This window comes from Macrobrachium rosenbergii, chromosome 59 (assembly GCF_040412425.1).
Source record: "Macrobrachium rosenbergii isolate ZJJX-2024 chromosome 59, ASM4041242v1, whole genome shotgun sequence".
Lineage (NCBI taxonomy): Eukaryota > Metazoa > Arthropoda > Malacostraca > Decapoda > Palaemonidae > Macrobrachium > Macrobrachium rosenbergii.
The window spans coordinates 9,975,875-9,996,608 of NC_089799.1; the positions used below are offsets into that span (position 1 = coordinate 9,975,875).

Below are 20,734 nucleotides of genomic sequence, written 5' to 3' on the forward strand. Positions count from 1 at the left end.
CAACAAACATATTTTAGGAGTCAGATGGCGCTTAGAAAGAAATCTTCGATGGGTAAATATATGAAACTCCTCAATCATGTTCAGAATAAATAATTACAGAAAAAAAAATATATCAAATGGTGTACACCTATTGATGTTCGAATTTCTAGCATTCAAATGTGCAATCGCTGCTAAGCTTCCAAAAAGCTTTCATTTAAGTTCCAGGTCCCTGCGAAAAAAAAGGGGCAATTGTAATGGATGTCGGGGCGTCTAGTCTACGATGTTAAATTTCAGGTACCTTTAATTCTGTTAATCTCATTGATTTCCTATCTGCTGTATGTTCTGTTATTATCTTTACGTTACTCTTTTCATCTTCATTATTTTTCTGTCTTTCCTTAGCTATACTGCATAGTAAGGACATGCCACTTTGTCCATGATCGCTTAGCTTGTAAATTTTCGACACTAAATAATAAAAAATCAATAACAAACAATAAAACTTCAACCGCCACGGGGGAAAAGAAATAAATGACATGCAAATTTCAGCATCGCCAAATTATGCGCGAATTTCGTGAGTAGCGCAAAAAAGCAAGAAATAAAGCAGCGCGGTAAAAAGGACACGTGGCCCTTTAAGTGCAACGTAGCTTCAAACATGATGTAACGATAAAAGTGAGTGGTTGTATCGATGGGTAAAAAAAAAATAAAGGTCCTCTGGGAGACACTAAAATGCAGTAATGAACAAGCAGAAAAATCTACGTGATGTCGCTGGGGAAAAACAAGTGAAAAAAAAAATTAAAGGGAAAAACCTTTACCCTAGGCCATTTACCAAATTTGTGTAGACAAATGAGTTCTCTCTCTCTCTCTCTCTCTCTCTCTCTCTCTCTCTCTCTCTGTTGCAATTAACATGAATAAAATGTTTTCAATAAAGTTTTGCAGTGGATATGATGAAACTAGCTAAAGGATTACCAAAATTTGTGTACTGTAGACATATGCGTTTTCTCTCTCTCTCTCTCTCTCTCTCTCTCTCTCTCTCTCTCTCTTGCTGCAATTAACATAAAATAATATTTTCATTAATGTTTTGCAGTGAATGTGGTGAAACTAATTAAAGGATTACCAAATTCATGTAGAAAAATTAGTTTCTCTCTCTCTCTCTCTCTCTCTCTCTCTCTCTCTGCAATTAACCTAAAAAATATTTTCAATTACGTTTTGCAATGAATATGCTGAAGCTAGTTAAAGGGAGTAATTTGCGATCAACAAATCAGTTTGACAAACAATGCAGAAATTAATGACCGCACAAAAATTAAGGACACGCTATAATAAAAACCACACAGAAGTAAAACACTAAGAAAAGACAAAGAAGAACCTAAGTTTATAAACTCAACTGCAAAAATTTAACGGAAACTTTGTATTCCGTTTTGGGACGTGTCTTAAGAAATCTTTATATTTAGCGACAAAAAATAACTGAGCCAAAAAATGAATGTTTTATAATGATTTTCATGTCATCTTTCTTGTTTCTAAAAGTACTTTTTAAAACTAAATTGTTATATGAGTTACCGACTGGCGTATTACCTGATTATTTAACCGGCTCATGCGTTTCTTAACAAATGATGCTCCAGAATATAAGAATCTTTTATTGCAAGACCTCAAACGACGTCAGAATGTAATTGTCTGGTATGTGAAAATACATTGGCTGCTTTAAAACACGACGCTACAGAAAACTGTCGTGATTTCTACCGAGTCATAAACCTTCGACCTTGGGGATAGCTTCAGTTTCAGAGTGCAAGGCATCACTCGATCAAATGTCAGTCCCTGACTAATAATTCCTCCTACAATACTAGGTCAGGACTTTTTTTCATTTTATATTTTAATAGCACCAAATCTTTTATCGAACTTCTTCCTTCCATCATCTTCAAACAATCCCCGAAGAGAAAGTCCTAAACACCGCAGGAGATGGGATCCTCTTTCTACGTCCGCATTTAATATCTGATTAAAAGGAAGCCAGCAGATCGACGTTGAATTGGAGCGTAGATGTTGGGTAAAGGGAAGCTCGGGGGGAAGGGGGGAGGGGAACGAAACCACCAGGTGAGGGGGAGAGCGGGGAAGGGGGGGATGTTAACCCTACGCCACAAAGGTGGTCGCGTCGAGATGATTCTGACGGGCGGCGGCGTGTTCCTAGAGGAGCGACTGAATACCCAATGGCCTGCTGTCATCGGGACTGAAAATGAATGATGATGATGATGATGAAAATGATGCTGGTGGTGGTGGTGGTGGTGATGATGATGATGCTGATGATGATGACGAAGATAATGGTGATCACCCGCTCTCGAACATCCGAAGAGACAAATTTACATCTCATTTTCCTTCTTCATAGATCACGGTGAGTAGATCCACCTGTCCAGCCATCTGTCTGTAGAACCATCTGTCGCTGTCGACGGAGAGGAGGAGGAAGAACCATGAAAAGGGGTGAGGGGTGGCAGGGGGCTGGGGGGGAAATGAGCGTAGCCCGAGGGGAGGGTTACTAGAGGCCGCCTGCCAAATTCACCTGGCACTGGGAGGTAAGAGGTAAGAGGGGAGAAGGGAGGCATACTCGGAAATGGACGGTCGAGGAAAAGAGGAATGAACAAATATATGTGATGGAATAAACGCAATAATCTGAGAGCTAAACACAGGAGAATACGTATATATATATATATATATATATATATATATATATATATATATATATATATATATATATATATATATATATATATATATATATATATATATATATATATATATATATACATATACTGTATATATATATATATATATGGCTCTCAGCAATTGTCGAAGGGTGAGACTGCTAACCCCCATGCCCTCTGCCCCCTCGGTAGCGATCCAACATAGTCGATCTACCACCAGGTACCTTGGAGGCTTAGTGGACTTTCCAGAAAATGGACTGAGTCAAAAGACATCACTATCTTAAAACATTTTTTTATCTATTTAGTTATTAATTTGTTCATTTATCTTTTTTTCTAATAACTGATCTCTTCCTTCTGTAACTCCTTTTATCTTCTGCAATTTCTTTCAAACGAGCACCATTCTCTTTGGAAGCTTGAATTTCAAGTCAATTTCGTCTGTAATGGGCTTGTTCCATATGACAAAAGGTTTATCTTCTGAATAATAATAATAATAATAATAATAATAATAATAATAATAATAATAATAATAATAATAATAATAACTCAGCCTGTCGTTACGTGAGGCAAGGTCAGATGTGTGCGTGTTCCCATGATCTTTACATACGTAGATGCTTCCTGCATTTGCGTACATAATTCGCGTCGTAATGTCAACAATTAATTATTTCGGCAAAGTCCGGCGGAAAGCAATATTAAAGTGCATAGGCCATCACGGAAAACCCCGTTATTGATGACACTTCCTTTCCTGTTTTTTTTTTTTATTTAAACCAACTCGGTTTGAAGATATACAAAATCGATTTAAAAAAATTTTAAAGTGAAAACTGAGTCAGTTCGACGATATACAAAATCGATTTAAACTTCTTTAATTTTTTGGCAAATGAAAACTGAGCCAGTTTGAAGATTTATATGATCGATTCATTCTACTAGTAGACTGTACCAGTTCTTCCAACCTGCGGAGGGTGAGGCAGTGAGAACAAAGGAAAAAAATGTTGCTTCTGTTATTTCGAATATAACTTGAAGATCAAATACGCAAAGGCGTATATGGCCTCGTGACAAAAATGAGTCAGTTTGCAGACATATAAAATCGATTTAATCTACTTGTAAACTACCTATTTTTCTCAGATGCGAAGGATGAGGCAGTGAGAACAAAGTAAAAAAAAAAAAAATACTAATGCTGCTTCTGTCAATTCAAAAATAACTTGAAGATCAAATACGCAGTGCGTATACGCTACTAAACATGTTCCCTCTCGCAAAAGCGCTATCGTCGCCCTCCACCGGACAATAGGCGTTCAAGAGGGAAAAACGATCACTCTTGCGTTTGGTAACTAAGCAACGGAGCGCTTTCCAAAGGACGAGAGATGTTCACAGAACGACGGGAGTGATGGCTAATCCTCATTCAGTGTTAATCAGCCCAGCTTGTTACTCCCCACAATGCACGGCAGATGAAAGGCCTAAGGACGGTTTAGCCGCCTTTCTTATTATCGTTCCAACAATGCAGAGCCTTATAGTAAGGCTGCCTGCTCGCCGCCCGCCATTCCGTCATTTCAACGATTCTCTCTCTCTCTCTGTTCGTCGACACACACACACACACACACACACACAGAGAGAGAGAGAGAGAGAGAGAGAGAGAGAGAGAGAGAGAGAGAGAGAGAGAGAGAGACCCACATTACCTTGAATCTATGAAGTTATTACGAAGACACTGCTTTTCTTTTTTATAATTTACGTTTCTATAGTTGAGCTATTCATTTACGGATTTACAGAGAGAGAGAGAGAGAGAGAGAGAGAGAGAGAGAGAGAGAGAGAGAGAGAGAGAGAGAGAGAGAGCCTATGCAATTATGAAGAAGACATGGCTTTCCATTTTTCGTAATTTGCTTTTTATATGTAAACTATTTATTTACAGACTTGAAGAGAGAGAGAGAGAAAGAGATTACCTTGAATCTATGCAGTTATTAAGAAGACATGTCTTTTCCTTTTCGTGATTTGGGTTTCTATAGTTGAATTATTCATTTATGGATTTACAGAGAGAGAGAGAGAGAGAGAGAGAGAGAGAGAGAGAGAGAGAGAGAGAGAGAGAGAGAGAGAGAGAGAGAGATATTACCTAGAATCTAGGGAACTATGAAGAGACATGGCTTTCCTTTTTCGCAATTTGCGTTTCTATAGTTGACCTATTTATTTACAGAGAGAGAGAGAGAGAGAGAGAGAGAGAGAGAGAGAGAGAGAGAGAGAGAGAGAGAGAGATTACCTAGAATATATGCACTTATTAAGACGACATGGGTTTCCATTTTCATAATTTGTTTCTATATATGAACTATTTAAGGATTTAAATATATCTATAACAAAAACTACGTAGTAAACACACTACTATATCCGTTCCTTAAAGAGGATAACATTCTCAAACTGGCCTTTTTTATGTTCATCAACGTCTCAGTACAGTATTCTGATAAAAGATTAATAAAAGCTCTTACAAACAAGCAACAAATAAATGATTTTTTAGTCAGTTCCTCTGCTGGCACATCACCCACGGTATAATACCAGTAGTATACAGAAGTCTCTGAGATATAAAAACAAAGAATCACATTTTTATTTACTGGTGTATTGGTTTTTACCTCATGACGTGTTTTTTACGACTTCCGACTTTCAGTTTAAATCAGGCTAATTATTTTGCGATACCTGATAACTAACGATCACGCGGTCGGTCAGTCAACCAGGCTAAACCTATACTTAAATATAAAACGATTTCAGGTGCAACCCCATGAAACTTGAAATCAATCAGTCAATCAATCAATCAGTTAATTAGTTAATTAGACACAATGTAACTTACATCAATCAATCAGACAACAACAACGAAATACTTGATCTAAAATATTAATTTAAATTTGTTTTACAAATTTAATTGAATCGACTGGCTTTTTTTAATACAATTTTCTGCTGTTATTTAGTTGTTATATATCTATATATATATATATTTTTTTTATCCAATAAAAGGGGAAAGAAGAAAAGCTTATGATAAATGCGCGTAACGATTTTCCCAAATACACCCATTTCACCTTAATTCTCTCTCTCTCTCTCTCTCTCTCTCTCTCTCTCTCTCTCTCTCTCTCTCTCTCTCCATTTTCCTCTTCTGCTAGAATTACTGAAAGGGACATGTGAATGGGCGTGGCTCGTGTTTCCTTCGAAATTTCCACTTTTATTCGGTTTTGGTTTGCAGAAATCGTTTTTGTAACATTTTTGTAGAATCGTTACAGCTAGTTATCGGTACGGATACATTTTTATAATGAAATTGGATATATAGGATTATTATTATTATTATTATTATTATTATTATTATTATTATTATTATTATTATTATTATTATTATTATCTGTGGTGCATCACTATATTGTGATCGGAAATAATGAGTAAAAAGTCACAATAATGTAAATGATAGACTGTACTTTTCCCTGTTTTATCCTTTTTTGTATTTTGGAAAAACACAGTCTATCATTTACATTATTATGGCTTTTTACTCATTATTATTATCATTATTTAATTAAGAACGCGTTATACATGAGAGTATATGGTAAGAATGTCTTGAACATAAAAGGAAAGGTATAAAAAGTGACTATTATCGGTCAGACAAATCCACGATTTCTGGAAGTGTAAACATATATTAAAAAATGTATTTAAAATATATTTCACGCGGTCGCACAATATAAATGATGCACCGAAATAACGACGGGCAAAACGAGAGAAAGGCGCCACCACTGAAATACTGCAAAACTAACGCTCCACCTTTTAACGCTGAACAAAACAGTTTCGCTTTGCATCTAAGTGTTCCTCTTCAAAATTATAACTTCTGTTTTTTGGTTATGACGGGCGAGGAACTCGCTTATTCGGAATTTCCTAAACAACGCCACGCCCCCTCCCCCGCAAACCCTTAACAAACCTATTGTACCATAAGCATCCCAGATATTCATTCTTCACTCTAAACCGAACAGGGTCTGCAGTGAATTGACAATACTCTGTGAATACATTACATGGATCTGATATGAGAGAGAGAGAGAGAGAGAGAGAGAGAGAGAGAGAGAGAGAGGGGCTTTCATGACTTAAATCATAAATTAGCCACACTTTTTTTCTTCAGAAATTAATCATCCTCAAACAAAAAATAAATAACAACATTGATAAGGTAACCTGTCACACTTGTGCGTACTTGTGCAGATTTGTAAAAACAACACACAGCTAAAATTTCACAGTCCACTGGAAGCCCAGTGAATTAATCACAAAGAAACATCGCGACAGGAGACAGAAGAGAGCATGGCCACCAATATTCAAGAAGAAGAAGAAGAAGAAGAAGAAGATGATGATGATAGTGATGAAGAACGTTCAACGATTCATGAAATCCACATATCATTACAACAGGACGAGTCAGAGTTATTCTGTGTTCTCAGTTCCATAGGACCTTTGTTCCTCACACCGTTGGACTGTGGAACAGTCTCCCTTCAGAGGATGTCGTGCAATTGGAACTTCAAAAGTTCATGAGCAGATGTAATGCATTACTACCCTAAGGTTATTCTCCTTGCATTTTAATACACTTTTATCTATCTACAGATTTATTAATTGTTTTTAATAAATGAGATCTCTTTTTAAATTCTCTTTTCCTTTTACCTTCTCTTACTTCCTAATGAGCATCATATTCTTTGGGAGCCAGAATTTCAAGTCAATGGCCCCTTTGGTGGGCTTGTTCCATATGAATACTGTTCATCTTCTGTATAAAAAAGAATAATAATAATAGCCACGCCATTCCATTTGGTCGATTCCCGCTCAGAACCCACTTCCGCACGGAGCGTTAAGCGGGCCAATTCTTGACGTGTAAAAATGCATTAATTACCTCGTAGGCCGTTCGATCGTAAATCTTCGCCGAACTGATCAATGGCAGAGGATATAGGAAGATTAAAGACCAGACACCTAATGAACGAGTCATTAGGGTCTGCGGTGAGGAAACTCATGATAACAATGGTCGCGGGTAATGAACTAGCCTATCATGACTGCGTTTGCGGTGTAATTCACGAATAAAATCTCGGGAAAGGTTCAAATGATTCCTCCCGCAACCTCGGTCCATCTGTCTATCTATCTATTCATCTATCTATCTATCATACTTTCGTGCTTGATTTTCACACACTTAAATAGTAGATGAAAAACGTGGGTAGTTTCGGATTTTCTAGACCTGATAATCCTAAGAGGACAGAGGCCGCTTACCAATTTGAACAAGCAAAGATGATAAACAAAATGAAAAGAACAGCTTATAAAACACATAAGGCAAAATATATTAAACAAAAACACAAAGAAAGGAAACGTAAATAAAACAGAAAAACGATATCAAACAAATGGAACAAAGCAACATTTCCTAGGCAAAATATTCATATACTCATACCAATCGCCAAAAGTATCTTCGACAAAATACAGGCATTTTTTCATTACAGACCAGTATACATTTTTGATAATGGGTCATGTTTTCCGCTGTTTCGTAAGTTTCAATTCCTTTAGATTCCAGTTAGTTAGAAGGCCTTTTATACTCGGAAAAAGTCAGTAAATCCCACCAGTAGCATAATAAACATATATTATTGTCCATACTTATCATTCAATCACACTTTTTCATCACATCATCATGAAATTCGACAGGAAGGTACTCCAAGGTCCGCTGATACGTTTGACCCAAATGAAACTCAGGAACACAATGACTAACACAGAAACGACAACCGTCTGGTAGGTATATCATGGACAATATTAACCATTTTTTATATACGCGTTTCACTACCGTCCGCTTTAGTAAACAGCAGGAGATATGTTTAGACTTTTTCCCTCTCTCTCTCTCTCTCTCTCTCTCTCTCTCTCTCTCTCTCTCTCTCTCTCTCTCTCTCTACAGATTTGTATCTGTAACACTGTACGATAAAAAACAAAGTTTCAAATTGAATGTTAATACCAAAACTTTACAGCTGACACTCTCTACAACGGATAAACAAGAATACTGTACATTTTTACTTCGAATGGGGAAAACTAGCAAAGAGATTTCTAAAAACTGCTGCCAATATGTTTCAGACTGACCTGTGATTTATCAAACAGAAGATGGTAACCAACTCATTAAAACAGTTTTATAAAGTCTTACAGAGATTTAAATTACAAAAGAAATAAAGGCCATCAAAGACAAGAACGGCTTCTTAAAAATCAATAAAAAATATTCCAGATACAATAGACCAAATTGAGTTTTTTCATCTTATAGATTTCTGCAGCTATGAATTGTGATTAAAGTAAAAAAATAAAAAAACTGTTATACTGGGTGTAATGCCTACTTGTAATGATCCCCCGTCTACGCTGAGCAATTCATTTCAGCCGTAGGGCATGTGAGAGAATTTTCTTATTGATAACCAGGATGAGGATGGTAAGTACCTTCTTTCTAGAAGACAAAATATGTTTTGACTCAAACATTTTTTAGTTTATTGATATTAAACGCTTTAATAAGAGAATGAAAAAAAATTGTGTGAACTGAAATTTCATCATGAAAATATTTTAGCCTTGACTTGTAGTTAGTTATGCAACTATTATTTTAAGCCAATAATCACTGTGGTGGCGTTAAATTAAAGGCAGTTTACAATTAAACCTAGCTCGACCTTTGTTCATTTCAAAGATCATAAACTGTCAAATGCAAAACATATAAAAGATTCAGATCAAATCCTACTTATGATTCACTGAGACGCTATTGAAGTGTACAGGATACCAGTTTGTTCCCCACCCTACCAGTGAAGCGTATATTGTCTACGGGAAACACACACCTATTTTGGATAAAATATCCAACATGAATTAACTTGTGTTAATTTTATGGTGCAATTCCAAAATTAATTAAATATCTCCATTGTTGACGCGTAAACACCAATTTTGGCTATTAAATGAACCGCAACATAAATCAACTTGTAGCTATACTATGAAGCAATTCCAAAATTAGTGAATTATTTCCGTCACTGACGGCGCATGAGCTCTTGCTGTAAAGCAAATCACATGGAAATACAAAGGATCTTCAGTGGCTGAAAGGATAAGGGAATATAGACATACACTTGGGAACTACACACGCATAACAGGCAAGAAACGCTTCCCAGCTGTAGCATTTATAGCCGAAACTCAACGAGAGAGAGAGAGAGAGAGAGAGAGAGAGAGAGAGAAAGGCGATTTCCAGAAAATGATGGAGTCTCACAAGCAGATAAGCTCTCTCTCTCTACTCTCTCTCTCTCTCCTCTCTCTCTCCAACCCTCGAACCCCTTCCTCTGACCCTAGCTCCCTCTTACTCTCCTGCACTCTCTGCGATAAAGTATTAATAATGGCAATTGGTTACCTCGTTATTGTGGATTATTCTCTTTACACAAGCAGTCCTTCAGAGCATTGTTATTCAGACAACCAGTTGATGGCGCGATGGATGCCCCTGACCATTAAGTGAGCTTGGTCGACTCAAGAACATTAGAAAACAATGGAGTTTTGTGGGTGAAAAAAGGGAGGCGAAATTACTGCCAAGGTAATGTTTAATGTGGTCCAATTTTCTTGAACTTTACCGTGGAGACCCGGCCGTTGTCTAAACCAAAGGAGGAAAGTTCTCTCTCTCTCTCTCTCTCTCTCTCTCTCTCTCTCCACTGCGTGCTACATAACAAACATTTTGTCACTTTATTGATAACATAAATAGGCAAGGATATTTCCATTCATTCCCATAAGTATTTTATGATGGAAGCTTACACGAGGTTAATGTGCGCATGCGTGCCTGTCTAAGACTATCGCCCAGAGAATAAGCTATGTAAAACCACATGTAATACGAGTATTATAGGTCTCTGCAGCTCATTACATCTACGAATCGTGCTCAACTCTCTAACAAATAATTTCCTTTTTCTCCGTTAAAAAGCAAACCTTCAACCATGAATAATGAAAATGTACGTCGTTTCAATTACATATTTTGCTGAATTACCAGTTCGGGTGTTTGAAAAAATAAGTGAATACATCATGTATTTTGCGATGGTTTTAAAATCTCTAAGTAGCCTATTTCACATGCATATAATATCTTCAAAATATAATATAAGCAACGCCATAAAATATAAATAAATGGAACGTATAGTCCATCTTCAATTACTGCTCACTGCAGAATATTACTGTATGGAATATTATCCAAAGCGAACTGGTGCTAAACATAGACGATATTTATTTTAACCCTCAACAAAGAATAGTGAGTTGTCATAACAGGCTAATTCAAGATCAGTACCCTTTATTTCTTTTATTCTTTCTCTCTTGAAGTATCATCGTAACAGAGGGACTAGGTTCAAATATCCAATAATATATTGAAAAAATAAAAAGCGCTAACGTCTAATAACTGCATCACAACTGAGCGGAACAGACGTCATGTACAGTATATGAAATCTTTCTCAGCGCTTACTGAAAAGGTTAGAGTGATTTCTTCAGCAAGAAACTAAGAAACAGTTTTCAAACAATGAAAACTGGGCAAGATAACACTGAGACTGACGAGATGAGTTTCTTCAAAATAAACTTATTGCTAAGGTAGCATCGTTGAGCACTAACTACTGGTAGACAGGGAATCCACGAAACAGACAGCGCTATCAGGAAGATTGAACTAGAAAAGGAAAGTATCGAAATTCGAAAGCTGAGCTCAACAAAGAGAACAAAATTCACTGCTCTCTCTGTCTCAGCTTGACGGAGCAAGGCTAGCCATGTCTTTCTCAGAAGCCTCTTATTCAGCAGTCGCTTGCGTAACCAGGTTCTCTTGTCCCCCAAGTGTAGAATGAAGGCCACTAGCGTAAAATAGAAATCTGGAATGGGCAATTTACTATCCATTTCAGGAACGGCGAGTCATCGTTATTCTCAAATATCTTTCAAACTAATCATTTGATCGGAATGGTACTTCGACACAGTGTACAAGACATGTCCCGCTAATTTTTTTGGTAACATAGTGAATTGTCAAATGGTTTTAGTTAAGGCGTTTTTCTACTGACTCACATGGTGTTGCCAAGCATGGCCAAACTATGCATTCAACGTCGCTTTATCCCCATCCACGTCCCTCCTCCCCTTCCCCCTCCTCCTCCTCCCATAATCCCTGTTCTGGCCTCCCCATCCCCCCGCCCACTGTCTATGGGGATAGCGGACATTCGATTGCGTATCTTAGGCCACTGCAAACTCGCCCACGACTTTGTCTTTACAAGTCAAGAGCAAGCACTTAACTAAAACCACTTGACAATGCACTGTTACAAAAATTAGCGGGAGGTGTCTTGTACACTGTGTCAGTACCATTTCGATCAAATAATCAGTTTGAAAGATATCTGAGAAAAACGATGACTCGCCGTCCCCGGAATGGATAGTAGTTGTACAGTCAGTGGGCTATAAGGGTGAACTCTTGGAAACCTGAGAATTCACCAATTAATTAGTTTGATACCGTATTCCTGCTCCATAATTCCCAAGGTAAAGGTGACACTGCATTTCAATCTGAATATATAACAATATTTGGCTTCCAACTTTCTTTTTCAGTGTCTAGTGCTTCCCAAAAACTAAGGACTGTTTACTAAAACTACTGAAATGAGAGCATTAAAGCCACATGTTTCTGATGATTTGAATACTTTTCCTGTCTGGGTTTTATTTTATTTTTTACATAAATTTGAATGAAAGTGTATCCTCTTCTTCTAACAATGACAATTATGATTCGGATCATCTTCCATAAGATCTAAACAACCTTATCGTGCCTTGGCAACCTATTGTCAAGGAATCAGAACCAAGTGCACAGCTGACAACCGGTTGAGCATCCGCAGAACTAGTGTGTGCTATTCGCAATGTAAAGCATCAACAATCCCAGTTTTCCGAAGTGCCGCTTCGCCAGACTACCGGGAACCAGAAATCTTTTATTCCTATTGCACTAAGACTAAATTTAGAATGGTCTTCCTGACAATATTACTGATTTCGAAGTTCATGCCTTTCCTGGCTTGTGCTACTGTTCTTTTTTTTTAATGAATATTTATTTACATTTTAACTTTTATTATCGTTTATTTTGCTTCTCTGTCTCTTTTTTTTCCGCTTATTTCATACGCAGACCTTTCGCTCAGTGGGCATTTGCTTATCAAGTTAATGTCTCTATAGGCAGGTTCAATATGAGTAATTGCTTGTTTTGAATAAATATATAATAATAATAATAATAATAATAATAATAATAATAATAATAATAATAATAGTAATATATGAAAGGAAAGGATGACCCTCTTAAACAACAACAACAACAACAACAAACAACAACAACAACAACAATAATAATAATAATAATAATAATAATAATAATAATAATAATAATAATTTTGACTACGATGACTGAATAAAGCACGAGCAAGCCACAATGAAAGTTACGAAGGTACACAAATTACATGTTTACTCACCACACCTTACAACTCCATTCACAGTATTACAAAGCAACAATTAATAGATCAACCATCATTCTACATTGACACTCAAACGGCTGGCCATGCCTTCGACGATGATCACGCTTAAACTTCAGTTATTTAGAGGCATCAGAATCACACTTATTATCATATCATATAAATAATCAACATGAAAAGGTAGCCGAAAAATAAGCCTTCGTCGAGACATTTCATCTAAAAACCTCCAATTTTTGTTGGCATAAGATGAACTCAGAAACGTCTAACGACGTCTTTGGAAGAAAAAACAAAAGATAAGTGGGCGGCAGTCAATAAATCAATAAGAACAAATCCATTAATAAATAACCTTACGTGGACTTTTATAATATGACCTTTGTTAGGGACAAAGGGCGATCAGAAGAAGGGAAGACATTGTTCGCCAGGAGAGGCTTATGACACCTTGTGGCAACCATTACCTGGAATCTAGATTCTTTTCTAGATTCTAAAGGCTGTTGTAATGCCTCAGTTATTAAGATGGCGAATGCAATATAGTAAAAGAACGCATATTCAAATTACAGCAAAAATAGTGAAACTGGGAAATTTGGATTACAATATGATAGGACTTGAATGAAGATCTGATTATCTTCTACCGTCAAAAGATCTTCATTTTATGAAGAAACGACAAGAAAATTTAGGGTAAAAGATTAATTTAATACATACAATAAAACTAATTAATATAGCACTCGTCTCGGAGTGAAAGAAGCAAGAAAATATACTGGGACGTTCAATGTGCTGCAGTGCACATTATTTTTATATTTATAATTATTATTTTTATTCACATTCTGTTTAAATTCATACGGAACAAACGTGCAAGTCGGCTGACAAACCTTAAATAAATAAGATCGACCTAACAAAAAAATAAAACTTTGAAAAAAGAACAAAAAAGGTGAAAGTTATAATGGCTAACATTATATTAATTATAAGCCTGCCTCTTCCACTGGATTGACTGACGTCATACCGAGAGGATCAACCCTCATGGCACTCTGAATGAATAATAATGTACTGCCCATTACACGTCACGGGGAATGGCATTCTTGGTTCCAGGGAAAGCTAGCTCTCTCTCTCTCTCTCTCTCTCTCTCCCTATGCCACCACGAGTCCCTATTGTCCAACATTCCAGTGTCATTCCAACAGTCACGTGTCATTCCCTGTTCACTCTCTCCTCCCTCTTCCTGTTCATCTTCTTCTTCTTCTTCTTCTTCTTCTTCTTCTTCTTCTCTTCATATCTCATGGTCATTTAGGCAGGCCATTTGAATTGTACTTCGGTTCATATTTCGATTTTTGTGAGATCAGATTTCTTGATTTCTGCGGCGTTCGTTCAAATTCAGCTTTCTTGTCGCGGTACATAAGCAGCTACCAACCAAGAAACAAAATACCCTGAAATCGATTAAAATAAGCGGATGCAAGAAACATAAACCTATGGAAATAAAATAACGTTGCATAAATGTAAAATAATAGACAATTATTTATAAACGCCCATTGCAACACAATGTAAAAATCAGATGAGAACACTTCGATTTTATGTTTCTTTCGCGGCGACATGAAAAAACTTCCCTTTCACTCTTCAAACCACTTACTTACTGAGGCTAAAATAAAAGTAAATCCACTATCGTTGCTCTGACTTCTCACATCGCTCCATCCATAACGATATTAAACAAGTAAAAAATGCGCCGAAGTTTCTTCGACGCAATCGAGTTTTCTGTACAGGCGCTACAACTTATAATCAAGGCCACTGAAAACAGATATATCTTTCGGTGGTCTCGGTATAATGCTGTATAAGCCGCGACCCATGAAACTTTAAACACGGCCCGAAGATGGTCTATCCTATATTGTTGCCAGAAGAACGATTATGGCTAAATTTAACCTTGAATAAAATAAAAACTACTGAGGCTAGAGGGCTGCAATTTGGTATGTGAGATGATTGGAGGGTGGATGATCAACATACCAATTTCCAGCCCTCTAGCCTCAGTAGTTTTAAAGATCTGAGGGCGGACAGAAAAAGTGCAGACGGACAGACAAAGCCGGCACAATAGTTTTCTTTTACTGAAAACTAAAAGTCATGGATCCACAACACACACACACACTTTTATCAGTCCCATTTTTACACCAAAGCAGTCACTCTCTCACCTGCCAGCCGTAAGACTTATTTCATTTCCACCTTAAAAATCTGTTACTGTTATCATCAACTTCCCTGATGCACCAAACACCATCAACACCATCCACATCGCCTTTCCATAAGCTTAATCGCAAGTTTTCAGCTTTTTCTTCTTTTTTTTACAAATTTATTACATAACCGTTACACAACACTTAATCTTTTACTTTATTTCAACCCACATTTTTCTCCCCTTATGATATCTATTATATGCGTTCCTTCCTCCATCAAAATCCTACCTTACACCTTACCTTGTAAACTCAGGAAAATCATTGTCACAGTCTCCTCTGCTACCTTTTTTTTTTTTATCTTATACACAAAAGCAATTATGCTTCTCATCTATTGCTTTTGAATCTTTCCCTCTTACAGTCATACCTAACACACTCTGGTCATTCCCTCTATCACATTTTCAAATCACAACCTTCAGAGACTATTAAACCTGCACAAAAATATGTGGTTACCGTCAGGTAAGCAATCTCATAAATATTAATTGTATGAATACATTATATATATATATATATATATATATATATATATATATATATATATATATATATATATATATATATATATATAAAACTTCTATAATGGGGTTTAAAATGAGAGATATAATATAAACAAAGTGCACAGCCAAAAGGAAAGTGAAACGACGGAATGCTAGATCTTTTGCCTTAATTCTTGGGCATTCCTAGTTTGCTTGAGAATGCCTTAGAGAAAAGGCTAAATATCTTGTACTTCTTTGTTCCTCTTCTTGTATATACTCTGCTTTATATATATATATATATATATATATATATATATATATATATATATATATATATATATACATACATATACATATATATATATATATATATATATATATATATATATATATATATATATATATATATATATATATAATATATAATATCCTGCACATACATGTTAACACATTTTCGACATAAGTGGGCGAGCAGTTATAAAAAAAAAGGGAAAGAAAATACCTGTAAGGTGTATTCAATTCACCAAGACAACGAAGCACATCACACAAAGAAAGAGTAAATTGCAGAAACCTTAAATGGCTAAAAACGACCTCATTTCAAAACACTTACCGAGACCCAGGAAGATGAGGAGCAGGATATGAAGTCTTGATGCTTTCATGGTGGATACCGTCGAAGGAAGCAGAGAAGATGATGAGGAATATATGCACAGAGTGAAGAGGCAGATCCTGATAATGAAGGAGGAGGAGGAGGAGGAGCAGGAGGAGCAGGAGGAGGAGGAGGAGGAGGTGGAGGGGGAGATCTGAGACGATGGATATCTCTCGAATTCAAACTGTTTTACGTATCTTTCCGCTTGTGGGTTTCAGGACATACGACGCCACACAGCAGCAGCAGTAGACACTATCATGGGTTGGACCCACGTGCAAACAAGTGCCATTGTATTTTCTATCCTCTAATTTGGTATAAATACCTCCGTCTCAAGCTGCAGATAATATCACTAAATCATCATGGATGCCTGTTAATACTAATTTGGGAAACTGACACGGTTCACTTATTTTTATGTTAGTAACACAAGGTCGGAATACGTGACACTTTCAAGGTTTTACGATTGTTATTGCAAGATGCTTGCTTTCAATATCATCTTTCGTTTAACTAAAATTAATCACATTCATTTCAACGCAATTTATGCACTTGTAAACTTTTCAATCTCTTGGGAAATAATGATACTGAATTTAATTACTTTTCCTTACTGCGAATGGCGGTATTTTGCAAATAAACCGCTTCTGTTTGTGACTACAGTGAAATATTATTAGCCCATACAGTGAACCTACTTTCGTCTTCACAAATACGAAATGATCACCGATTATTTTCGCTCACCACTTCCGTCATCATCTTCGTTGTCACCATCATCACCATCATCAACATCTCCGTCATCTTTACCAACCAGTCATGGTGTGGCCCCTCCTGCAATAGAAAAGAGAGAATAAAAAAACGCGAAAATTGTGAAGGCAGCAGCAGCAGCAGCAGCAGCTTCCCAAAATGTCCTTTATATTCAGTATTTTTCCTTAAAATTGAAAATTATCTGCAGATGCCATTGTGCATCTCTTTAGTATCCGAGAAATGAGAATCAATAACTGAAAGTCTATATACATCGTTAGCTCATCTTCAGGAAATATTATGCCTTGAATAGGAAGCACTGGAAGGAGAGGAAGGGAGGGGGGAGGAGAGGGAAGACTGTCACAGAGAGAGAGAGAGAGAGAGAGAGAGAGAGAGAGAGAGAGAGAGAGAGAGAGAGAGAGAATGCTCGAGGATGCTGGGTAGGTAAGGTAGGAGTTGGGTGAGAGTAGATCCGGTTTCTTTGGCTGAATGTTCTCCAACCAATACGCATTATCCATCTCCCTAACCCCCCCACCCCCACCATCCCCAAACCTTATGTTTCCCAATTCTGCCTCTTAAGTGTTTTCTCCGAAAATTGCAATTGTGAGCAAGAATGACCAAATCATTAAATCATTGCATTAGAAGATACACACACAGATGTATATGTATATATATATATATATATATATATATATATATATATATATATATATATATATATATATATATATATATATATACATACAGGGTGTTTCAGAAATTAGAGGCCCCCTCTACAGCATAAACTAAAATTGGTAGGGACAAAAACAAAAGTAGTTCAGAAAAGGTATTTATTTAAGTTTCTCTCTGAGTATTTAATATTTTGTGTGGCCTCCATCTGCCTGTACCACAGCCTGCATTCTTGAGGGATATGATTCCAGCAAATCGCAAATAAGCTGAGACTGAAACTCCATTTCCCTGAACACTTCAGTCACCTCTCTTCGCAGGTCGTCGAGGCTTGGTATACCATCATAGTTCACTGTGCGCGCTTCAACATGATCCTTTAAGATACTACCAATGTTTTCAGACACATTAAGGTCAGGGAGCTACCTGGAAATTCACTTGACGAGAAGAAATCGATACCACTGTTTCGAAGCAGCTCCTGTGTCTGAAGAGCTTTGAAACATGGTGCCTTATCATGCAAAAATGTGACTTCTTCAACAGATAACACATTTTCAGGATCTTTGCGGAAAGGAAATACTCCACCAGTAAGCACAGTTTCTCTGAAGTACTCGCCATTCCATGACTGTCCTTTTTCTTTGATGATCCACATTAACTGTTTGGCTGTGAAGCAGAGAAAAATTCCCAAACATTCAGGAAATTTCACAACTTGGCGATAGCGCACGTCATCGCTGATATCATCCAACTTTGCAGCCCAAATGATGTCATTTTTATGATTTGGCTTCCTGACTGTGTAAATGAAGAATTCACCTGATGCGGCAACATGGAGAAAGTCAGCTTCATCCCAATATTTAAGAAAAGAACCACAAAACCATGCATGGTCTCTTCTCTGTTGCTGAGTGATGTTGGGCTTGGTGATAACATGAAATGGCTTGATACCAGATTTTTTCAATTCACGATACACAGCACTATATCTTCTCTTCTTTCTAGTTCTCACTCTTTTCGCGATGTCAGTCATATGGATTTTTGTTCCAGTTTCTTTTAACATAGGATTCATCTCTTTTAATGTATTTAGCTATCCAAGAACGTGAAATGAAGGATGCGCCAGCATCCCTGGCCTCTCTGAAGGTTATAGCCCGGATTCGGTCAATCCATCTGATTTCCTCCGAGTCGTTAGCCATGGCTGTATCTAACTCCGTCACTCAGTCTGAAAATACAAGAAATGTAAAATGAAAAATAGCTTAATCGAAACTTAAAATAATGTACTTGGAGATAGGCTATAGCAGAAAACTTCATAACTTTTCATTTGTTCTGTGGAGGGGGCCTCTAATTGCGAAACACCCGGTATAGATATATATATATATATATATATATATATATATATATATATATATATATATATATATATATATATATATATATATATATATATATATATATATATATATATGTGTGTGTGTGTGTGTGTGTGTGTGTGTGTGTAATGAAAATTTCTAAGTAACCATAATAAGATCATTATTTTTGTATCACAAAAGAAATCGAAAGGAAACAGGCGACTGTAAATATGGCCTTTCATGGCCTAGAATAACAGTTTCACCCTTTCACACTGCATTAACTACAAAATTTGTTGCATAATTTATTCTGGTAATTGTTGTAAGATTTCAAGGAAGTCAGGGAGCAGAAGTATCGGTAAAGGTTTCTGACAATCGACTTTACGTTACCCTTAAGCTTACTCTTCATCGGAAACACAATGACATGATTTTCTTGTCCGTTATACTTGAGTTTATCCTTAATTACAGAAAGCATTGGATGATTAAGGCAGTGAATGCTCCACCGTCCTCAAAAATATATATTTATTCTTCTTTTAAGGTTTGAAACAGCTATCTAGGACTTCCGAAATAGTCTTAGCTCGTACATACCTCCCAATTTGTTTTAATTCTGGGCTGACAATTATGGCCACTCGCTAATTTACGGGAAATAACTTTAAATTTCCTCATTAGGACCTGAATAATGTACATTTGCCAAATCATTCATTGGTTCTTGGGAACGTATTTTATTAAAGCCTCGACTCTCCTATCTAAACTAGTACATTTGGGAATGGTATATAGTCGTGTTTTCCGTTCCCGTCGTGGATTTCATAGACGGAAAAATTACTCACAGATGAATAACCTAAGAATAATGTTATAAATCTTCTGGAATATTTATACAGGAAAACAAATAACATGATTATCGGAAATATAACTGACCTAGCAAAATGTGAAGATTTATGGTGTTCGTGCGTTCTCTCTGCCAGGGAATATGAACGCTTCTTTGTTTATTTCTCGTCCTAATGCAGGCTTGTAGTGATAAGGAATGCAACGAAGTTAAGAAGGTACGAGATCCTATTCGCTATTAGAAATGCAAGTAAGTGGTAGTACAAAAAGATAAGTAAACTATGATGTACAGATTACGGTAAACATCACACTGACATTTGCTTTTTCTTCGCAGTGCCTCATTTGTAACAAAACTGGATAAGTTAAGCATCACTTCCTATGTAACTCGAACGGTCTAACTTCATGTCAGTCAGGCTACCACTATACTGGGTACATCCCGAGAATGCACGAACATTAAAGAAGGAAGAGGTAAGTACTTTCAAACCGACACAAAAACAGAAATAAGATGCAACAAATATGGAATGGATGGAATGGAATATAGAGTTTAGGCCAAAGGTCAAGCACTAGGACCTGAGAGGTCGTTCAGCCCTGAAAGGGAAATTGGCAGTAATAGGCTCGAAAGGTGTAACAGGAGGAAAACCTCGCAGTTGTACTATAAATCAATTGTTAGGAGAGAGTGGACAGTAAGATGGAAGAAAGAGGATATGAAAGGAGGTACAATAAAAGGAACGAAAGGGGTTGCAGCTAGGGGCCGTAGGGACGCTGCAAAGAACCTTAAG

The 20,734-nt window shown here is 36.8% G+C and overlaps 1 protein-coding gene across 5 annotated transcripts in view; it reads right to left on the reverse strand.

Moving 5' to 3' along the window:
• The window catches only part of LOC136837365 (uncharacterized), a 459,192-nt gene that overhangs the window by 234,467 nt on the left and 203,991 nt on the right, over positions 1-20,734 (reverse strand). For all 5 annotated transcript variants that reach the window (XM_067102117.1, XM_067102118.1, XM_067102122.1 and 2 more), the window contains one exon: positions 16,378-17,229. In XM_067102117.1, the coding sequence (XP_066958218.1) occupies positions 16,378-16,426 (49 nt within the window). In that variant the 5' untranslated portion in view covers positions 16,427-17,229. The remainder of the gene's footprint in view (positions 1-16,377; positions 17,230-20,734) is intronic.